General features: G+C 34.2%; 1 protein-coding gene across 1 annotated transcript; it reads left to right on the top strand.

Annotated features, from left to right (window-relative positions):
• Positions 1–402: 402 nt before the first annotated feature.
• On the top strand, positions 403–3,393 carry LOC140975756 (TORTIFOLIA1-like protein 3). The gene is made up of 4 exons (XM_073439649.1): positions 403–1,352; positions 1,448–1,556; positions 2,082–2,557; positions 2,746–3,393. Exons 1-4 carry the CDS (start codon positions 543–545, stop codon positions 3,118–3,120), a joined length of 1,770 nt encoding a protein of 589 aa, XP_073295750.1. The 5' UTR covers positions 403–542; the 3' UTR covers positions 3,121–3,393.
• The last annotated feature ends 6,437 nt before the right edge of the window (positions 3,394–9,830 follow it).

The raw sequence follows: 9,830 nt of genomic DNA, 5'->3' as shown, positions 1-9,830 counted from the left end.
AAAATGAATAATTCCATGGATATGACTTCCGATGTCTTTTAAGGTTTCGAGATATTGGAAAAAAACTAAGAGTCGGTTAAAGGGTATCGAGATTTTTCCGATGAAACTCATTGAAGAAAACGTTGTCGAGATGTGTTGCTGATTAATATCGTACCATCAAATATCATACACTATGTATGATGTAATATAAACTAAATTGCGTTTCAATTAAGAATATTTAAATGTGTGTCTAATTGTTTTAAATGTAAATTTTATTCAGGACATAAATTATTCACATATTTAAATTTTATTTAAAATAATAAATGCTTAGTTGGAATAAGTTAATACAAAAACCAGTACGACGTCGTTTGACAAAACTGTATAAACCACCGCAGAATTAAGTGTCTTTATAAGAAGAAGAAAAGTTAGCTGAATTACTCAAGTGCCAACGCCTATACAGACAGCATCTCCGGCCACCACGATGCTGCCGGCGGTATCGGCGCCGCCGCCTGGATCCTGAATCCATACATATCCGAGGTACATTCACCGCCACTCGTCCAGACATGCAAGCTTCTAATTCGAAGCAAGCGCAGGCACGCGAGTTCAAGCACCGCGTGCTCACGTGCCTCCACAAGCTCTCTGACCGGGACACGCATTCCGCCGCGGCTACTGAGCTCGAATCCATTGCCAAAACTCTCCCCTCCGCTTCTCTGCCGACGTTCCTGTCATCTATCTCCGCCACCGATTCGTCCGACAAGTCCCCCGTCCGCCGCCAGTGCCTCCGCCTAGTCTCCGTTCTGTCCGAGAATCACGGAAACTTCCTTTCTCCTCACCTCTCCAAAATTCTCACCTCGATCGTTCGCCGACTCCGAGATCCGGACTCCTCCGTACGCACCGCCTGCGTCGCTGCTGCCCTCTCCCTCTCCTCTCACGTCACAAATCCTCCATTTACTTCACTCACCAAACCATTCCTCGAATCTCTCTTCGTCGAGCAGGATATACATACTCAAACTGGGGCCACATTATGTTTGGCTGCGATAATTGAAGGATCCCGAAGTGTAGACGTTGGGAGCTTGAGAAGGTTGTTGCCGAGGCTTCAGAAACTTGGGAAATGTGATAGTTTCAAGGCAAAAGCTGCCCTTTTGGTGGCGATTGGCATTATTGTTGGAGTGAAGGGAGTGTTGAGTAATTGTGGGAAGCTTGTGATCAAGAATTTGGTCGTGTGTTTGGTGGAGTTCTTGAGTAGCGATGATTGGGCTGCCAGGAAAGCTGCGGCCGAGGCATTGGTAAAAATTGTGGCGGTGGAGAAAGACTCCTTGTCGGAGTACAAGGATTCATGCTTGAAAAGTTTTGAAGCTAAGAAATTTGACAAGGTTTGGTTTTTGAAAATTCTTTAATTAAATTGTGGTATACTCTGTGTGATTTATTGATGTATGTGATGCAATGCAATGTGTTTTAATTTGATCAGGTGAAGGCGGCACGGGAGGCGATGAATCTGTTAATAGAGGCTTGGAAGGAGATTCCCGATCTGTCTGGAGCTGAATCACCGCCACCCGGATCACAATCATCTGCTAAAGGTAGTGTTATTTTTCTTGTTTTTGGTATAATTCTTGACTGAATTTTGCTTCTTGTTGATTCTTTTTTATTTAAGCTTTCAGATTCGTGATCTAAATGTTTCTAGACTCTGTTTTCTTGAAGAGATTAATGGAAATTGATTAAAGATTCCATTTTTTTAATTTTATTTTTTTCTGTTGAGTCTGCATTTGCTTTAATGTCGTTTGCGAATCCTTCAATGTCTGCCATGAAAATGATCGGCGGTACTGTGAAATTGTTCTTTCTTAAATTTGCTGTATTATGTAATTTGTTTGGAATGGTCCTTCCCCTCTTATTCTGTCCTTTTTGATTCATTTAATTGCATGCCTTCATTTGGATTACAATACTGATAGGTATCATCTGTCCAGCATCTTTTTAATACCTTTTGGCCCACAATTACTACTTTTGTCTATTTCAAATATTGTATGGTAGATTGGTGGTTAAGATTGTTTTTTACTGTTCCAGTAATTATTTAGACTCCAGTTCTTATTTTGTTGATTTGTTCACAGAAAAGGCTAACGATGGGTGTCCTCTTGTCACCAAATCGTACATTGGTTCTACGAAGCCGACGCCTCATGTTCGGAGAAGGATCCCACTTGAAAACCCACCTTGTAGAACAACACCTCTGTCCATTAACTCTCCGGTCTCCACAGCCCGAAAAGGAACTACTTTTGGTAGTAATGAAAATAAAAGTCGACCAGCCATGTTTAGGAAGTTGGATCTCAAGAAATCGACTTTGAATGGGAACGTTGAAATTGCTGTTCCAATTCCAACTTCTGGTTCTTCCGGCGCCTCTTTTTTTTATGATAATCCACTGGACAAAGAGGATAGCAAACAATTTGAGAAGCCCGAGATCAGACGGGCCTTGTTCGATGAGACCGGAGATGCCTGTCAAAACCAGAGAGAATGTGAGGACCTAACTCATATCCGAAATCAACTTGTTCAGATTGAAAATCAGCAGTCGCATTTGTTAGACCTTCTCCAGGTGCTTATTACTTATCAGATTCCTTTTACATGTTTTTGGCTTCTACAAGTTTCTCGGGATGTCTTAATTGTATGGAACATGTTTTGATATTTAATTCTTTTATATAATCGATCCTAGATATCCAAATTCCCCACATTGTGTATTCCTAGAGCATTGTCCTGATAGTTCTTTATTCCATGCAATTCTAGAGATTTATGGGGAACTCACAGATAGGTATGCAATCTCTGGAGGCGCGTGTTCATGGTTTGGAACTGGCTTTGGATGAAATTTCACTTGATTTAGCTGTTTCAACCGGAAGGATGTCACAAAATAATGCTGATGGATCCATGTGTTGCAAGTTACCAAGTACAAATTTCTTGACCTGGAAGCTGTGGGGAAGAACAGAAGGTCGTTCCTCAACCTCCCGATTGCTTACATCTTGTGGAACCCCTGCAGCTGCTGCAGCACGTGGCATCGATAGGAATGGTGATGATACAATGCCTAGGCTCGAAAATCGAGGGTATCAGGTCCAAGGTGGTTTAGGGATTATTAAGAACCCGTTGGCTGATACTCGTCGAGCTTGATGATAGACAATATCTTGACGCTGTTCTATATCACAACTAGTATGGTTTCATAGCATACTATTTTCGGTGAAAATACTGAAACAGAAGATGAAGCGGCATCGAATCGTCCTCGGCGAAGGATGGATGCTCTTTGTTTCTTTCTGTCCTTTTCTGTTTTCTCTTACTCATTGAGATTATCTTTTCATTCGTCCAACGTTCTCACTCCCTTTATGTTGAATCTAGTGAAACATATCAAATGGTTGTTGAATTGGAAATTTTATGGCTTTGTTTTAATGTCTCCAAGTCTTTCTTCTTCTTTTTTTGTTGGCTTGATTACTCAAACATGATCGTGTATTTTTTCTAACTTGAGTTTTCTTTCAACTACGAAAAGATATTTTGTATAGCTTTTTTTTTGGACTTTTACATAGAATGAAATGCAGTAAATACAGAAACTTCCATTTGTATAATGAGCAAACTTTCTTTTTACTTGTTTTGGAGAAGCAGAACTTGATGGAATTCAAGAAGTTGAACTTTGATACATTTTTTAACACAGCCCATATCCAAGGAAGCTGCAACAAGAGATAGGGTGCTGGAGGTGATGATACTGTAGTGTAATTAGCTTTGACTTAATGTCACGAACTTAGTCTTTCTTCACGCTTGCCCAAATCATTCCTAGCAATGTAACACTGCACTACAAAAACAAAATTAAAAAATTTAATTAATAAATTATAATTTTAATTATTAATATGTTTTTATTTTTAAAAAAATTATTAATGCATTTGAAGATTATCCACATTATTAATTAAGTTAAAATTTCTCCAAAAATAACATCAAACTAAATATATCAAATATAATAAATAAAAAAAAAAAAAAAAAAAAAAAAAAAAAAGAGAAAGTGAATGGGGTATATATAGCCAATACGCGATATAATTCTCAAAACCGTCACTAATTTGAATCTGATTTTCAAAATTCAAAATTACGACGACATTTAATTTTAAATTTTTGTTGAAATTAGCTACATAATTATTTGAGAAACAATTACCGTATAATTAATGCGACAATTTTAATATTTTGTCACTAATCTAGTGACGGAATATTGAAATTGTCGTTAATTTTAGCGAAATATGATAATTTATCCACAGTTTTAAATTCAATTTAGGGATGGAATCCAAAAAATTGTCCCTAAAACCCCTAAATATTTTTTGGGATAGAGTAGTAAAAACAAGTTTTATATTATTTCAAAAACAAATAAAAGCAAAAGCTTAAAACCTAGATTTACTAGCTCCACATTTTTTTATGTGCTTGTGCTTTTTAAAACAAACGACTGAGTAGTTACATTTGTTTTCTTCAAAAAACCGCATATGTTCCAAGAATTCTTATATCGAAACGCATTTGATGTGTTTTATACAAGACTGTATACAAGCTGGTGCAAGTATAGCTGTCTGGTTCTCTTTATTATAAATCTTGATTCAACTCAGAGGGATGCGGTTTGGGAATCAGATTCTATAACACAATTCTACAAGCTCTTTGGTGTTTGGGCCAGACGAAAAGGGTTGCAAGAGTACTGCTTAATGAAGCAACAAAAAGGGGGCTGTATCCTGAACTATATTGTAAAAACAAACTCATATGGTCCATTGATGTTCACAGGTATTGTTCTCATTTCACTTTGGTTGATTTCTTATAGTCAGTATGGAATGTATTTTTATTTTTTTTATGCTTTCTTTAGGATGTGGTATGGCGCTGCATGCACAGCAATATCAGTAGGGCTGAAGAGTTTGCAAGAGCTGGTAATTAATCGGGAGGATCTACCTCAACTTTTTTCTGTTGTCGTGGTGCAAGTATTTCTTCTTCCACATATATGTGGATTTAATATACATCTTGGGAAGAGTTGAAGGCATCCTAGATGTCTTTGGTACATCATATTTCTTGAACGTATCAGGAAATCGTCTGGCAAAATATTAGTTTGACACCTAACTTTCTAATATTTCTTTCCTGGTGCTCTTTTTTGTCGAACCCAAACTGCCTTAGTGTCTTCTTTATGTGGCTACACTGCCTTGTGGGGAATAGGAAGAAATAGAACCTTGGAAGTTATTCAAATTTTCTTGATGGATGTTCTACTTTCTTAATTCACAGACGGGGCCGAATGGAGAAGAGGTCAATAACACGAGACTTTCTTGTTGCGAAGGAAGCCTACTCCTTGCTGAAAGATTTGTCATCATCTTTCTGTTTTCCTGGGTGGAATAAGGGGCGAATAATTTGTCAAAAGTCCCAGCTGAAGCATGTTTTTTCAAAGGCAGAACCATCTTCAGAAGACTCGAAATTAGATGACATAGTTAGTTTAGGTAACTCTCCTTTTCCCCTTCCAGGAACAAGGTCCTTTACAGTCAACCTAACTCAACAAAATATCTCCGACACCAATAAGACAGACCATATAACAAGTACATAACTTATGGCCAGCGGAGTATAAACGGACATATATAATTTTCGCTCGAATTCAGTTCACATTGTCTCCTTGGACTGCTTCCTGTGTACTCGGCAAGAAATTAGAGCACCAAGTGATCTTCTAAGATGTAAATTCCATTGTTCCACTATGGAGGAAGATGAGCTTGTGTTGTACACCGATCAGAACTCAACATGTGAAATCGTTTCGAAGCTGCTCGACAACATTGCTAGATGTATATTCTATTGGTGAAGGGATTTCGAGGTACTGGGCTTACTGGCTTTCCCTTGTAGCTAAATATATCTGGTTTAGTGCCAGGAAATCGAAATACGTCGGGGTGATTCTACATGCATGTATACACTGTGACACTTATATTTATTCAACAATGGAACTGCAAAATGAACATAAGGACATAATGTTCAGAATCACTATTATTACTCATAACAGATTCTTGATACTCTGTATACCAATTTAAATTGAGGAAAATGATCACCTTGAAGATTTAAGTTTTGTTGTGTTTCATTTTTGTTTTAATGGTATCCAAACAGAGTGTAAATGGTACATTTTTAGAGAACCAATGCCGCCTTTAAGATTTTGGGGATTAAGCCTGACAAACATGTGATTGTGACAGCTAATACTGATGATTTACTTTGTTTAAAATATTACCTAATCAAGTAGAATCCCAATATGCTTTATCATATCCGATCCTCTTCACAAAGTAGCAAACTATCTTTAATTATATTATCATTAATATCTGATTTATGCGATGAGTACGTGTTACAATATTCAAATACTTTCTAATTTTTTTCCATAAGATTTTAGTTTAACGATGCCCCGACGTAATTAAAGCCGTTTTCGACATATAATCTCGTCAAAAGTATTGATTATTTTCACATCTTGTCTACTTACAACTCGAGTGAATTCTTCAAGAAATAAAGAGTACAATGGAACATTTTATTGGGTTTCCTTTGTTTAAGGTTGGGGTTTCGGTATATAGAAAAATAAATGAAATATGTGGTCAAAGAGATCTAGGTAAAAACTTGTGTGAGACGTTCTCACGAGTCGTATTTTGTGAGACGGATCTCTTATTTGGGTCATCCATAAAAAAATATTAATTTTTATGATAAGAGTATTACTTTTTATTGTGAATATCGGTAGGGTTAACCCGTCTCACAGATAAAAATTCGTAAAATCGTCTCACAAGAGACCTCAGAGATCTAATCTATTGTGGCAGACAAGTGTGAGGTGTAAATTTGGTAGAATCTTGGGATTCCACCTTCAATACATAAACTATGTTATCATCTCCTATCTTCACTAATAAATTAATTATTCTTCAACTTTTACAAGTGTTGACCCCAACTCCAAAGGATAGAGGGAGCATGGACTTTTTTGACAATGGCTTTCTTACTGGTTTAAGCATGTGATTGGTTCATAAAGTCAATAAAGAAATGCCATTGGCAATGGGAAAGGATATCAAGAAACCAAGATAATTGATTAATGTTGTGTTTTACGTGTCAACGACGTTTGTCATTTACTTTGTAGTATGATCAAAATTTGTAACGTAAGAAAAAAGTGCAACTCAAATGTTTAAATTGTGGTATGGAATCTAAGGTGTAAGGGTTAAAAGTAATTTTATTATTGCAATCCACTTTGAAGATCATATACTTTGGCATAATCTAGTTAATTATCGACCCTTTATTGTCGAAATTTGAGGCAAATTCGTATTTATAATATGAAAAATGAAATTCTTGCGTAATACATCTTTATTTTTAAGTAATATCGACAAGTTATCAATTAATTTAAATAAGAAAAGACAAGAATTCTAAATTTGGAAGATATGATATCTATATCCAATTATATAATATATTATGATATCAAATTATTAGATCGTTATTGAATAATTTAATTAAAATCATTAGATGACATGAATAATAATAATTCATCATTATTAAATATAAAATATTTAATGTCTTATCAAATGTAGCCGAAGATATTTGTATTTGTTACAAGCTTCCATTATTATCAAATTCTAAATTTTTATTCTTCCTTCAAATTGGAAAGGAAAAGAATTATATAATTTATTGGGAGTGTAGATGATGATGATGATGATGATGATGATGATGATGATGATGATGATGATGATGATGATGATGATGATGATGGTCATTTGATGTCAAAATCCAAAATATGAGATGAATAGTAGGTCTATTTTGTGAGACTGTCTCACGAATCTTTATCTGTGAGACGGGTCAACCCTACCGATATTCACAATAAAAAGTAATACCCTTAGCATAAAAAGTAGTATTTTTTAATGGATGACCCAAATAAAATATTTGACCCACGAAATTGATATGTGAGACCGTCTCACAAAAGTTTTTATGTGAGATAAAATCCAATGACAAGAATTCTGGATCTCAACTAAAAAAACCAAAACGCTAATACTAATAATGAAAAACCAGAAAAAAACTGGTGGGGGGCAACATGTAGATAATATAACCTTATCTCTGGCTTATCCCTTCACGAGATGCACCCTAACCACCTCCCAACGTGGACCCAAAAATGATCAATTGATCATTTGTATTAAATTATATTGTTGATGTTCGGGTAAATTGATTGATTTGGGTGAGTAATTTATCGGACAAAGAGATTTTACTTTCATGCGTGCTAGTAATCGGATAGGATGAAACTCGACCTGGGTGGTCTGCAAGCCTGAGAACAAGAAACGTTAGTGGGGCGTCGAAATGGTTTCTAGCGTGACCACTCCGACACATAGATCCTTCTTACTCGAGTCCAATGATGACTCAAGTACTTTCTGGGTATCATATAACGAGAGTATCACTTTTAGTATAACATAGATTTAATAATAACAATTTAAGAAGGGAAAAAACAAATTTTTATTCTTCAAACATATAAATATTTTAAAAAATTTAAATAAAAGACAAGATTAATTGTTATCTCAATCCATTGACATATATGTCAAAACTTTGTTAATTTACCACAAATTTTTTTAATGGTTGATAGAATCTTTGGCACAAGGAGTTGGACATTCTTTATGCCAACTTGGTCATGAAAATGAATAGAATAGCATGATAGCCAACACCAAAATACAGTCAAATATTGAATATATATTATATTCTTTAATATACTAAAAATTGAAATTTATTATCCACTTGTGGTTAATATACTTTAAATAGAAATTTACATTATATCGATAATGCCGATACAATTTTCATCGTATATAAAACACCAAGATGCAATATTTTACTATCCAATAATTAAAATATTTATTTTATAGGTATTTTTCTAGATTTGATATATAAATATTAAAAGGAGAAAAATAAATAAATAAAAAAACCTTAAAATAAGTGTCAGTTCCTGACTACACAATGTACGGTGACCTTATCATCTTGTCGAAATTGGGATCTATGGAATTATGTGAATTTAATTTCTAAAACTATTCAAATATTTTTTTGTGTGGATAAATTCATCACACGTATAAAGTTTCCAAATAAAATAAGAATTTTTATTTTAATAAATCTGAGAAAAAAAATTTATTATCGTTATAGAAAATCAATTCATGTAAATCTGAAAGTGTGTTTTTTTCACCAATCATTTTTTATTTTCAACATAATATAATGCAAAAACTCGTGTAAGACAGTCTCACGGGTCGTATTTTGTGAGACAGATTTCTTATTTAGGTCATCCATGAAAAAATATTACTTTTTATGCTAATAGTTTTATTTTTTATTGTGAATATCGGTAGGGTTGACCCATCTCACATATAAAGATTCGTGAGACCGTGTCACAAGAAACCCACTATAATATAATTTTTGGTATCTGGTTTCCAAAATTTAGAACTCGAAAACAATTAGAAACTTTAACTAATATTATTTCATTTAAAAAGTCGATGTTATCAAATATTTATTGTTTTATTAAAAATAATAATAATAGGTTAAAAACAACAATTAAAGTTATGGAGTACTTAATCCAATTTAATTTATATTATCAAGGAAAAATTATTATTAATGATTTTTGCTATAAACAATTATGTTCAGTAATCATTTTTACAGAGTATATTTTGTATATAATTTTTTTCCCATTAGATTTTACTTTATTGTAAAAATATAATATTATTTATGATAAATAAAATATGATTTTAATTTTTTTTAAAGCATAATATAGTACAGTAGGTTATATTAAAAATAATAATTAAATAATATTCATCATAAAAGCGTACGGTTTCCACGTTTCAAAGTATGTATTATAAAAGACAGTCATCCTCCATTTTCTC

Source organism: Primulina huaijiensis, chromosome 4 (genome assembly GCF_012295235.1).
Source record: "Primulina huaijiensis isolate GDHJ02 chromosome 4, ASM1229523v2, whole genome shotgun sequence".
NCBI classification, from domain to species: Eukaryota; Viridiplantae; Streptophyta; class Magnoliopsida; order Lamiales; family Gesneriaceae; genus Primulina; species Primulina huaijiensis.
Note: the sequence above shows the minus strand (reverse complement) of the source record. Positions and strands in the feature narration are given on the sequence as shown.

Excerpts from the sequence above, each read along its gene's own strand:
- LOC140975756 (XM_073439649.1), top strand. The coding sequence starts at position 543 with ATGCAAGCTTCTAATTCGAAGCAAGCGCAGGCACGCGAGTTCAAGCAC. Across the intron at positions 1,353-1,447 it reads AAGCTAAGAAATTTGACAAG|GTGAAGGCGGCACGGGAGGC; the intron begins GTTTGGTTTTTG and ends TAATTTGATCAG. Across the intron at positions 2,558-2,745 it reads ATTTGTTAGACCTTCTCCAG|AGATTTATGGGGAACTCACA; the intron begins GTGCTTATTACT and ends ATGCAATTCTAG.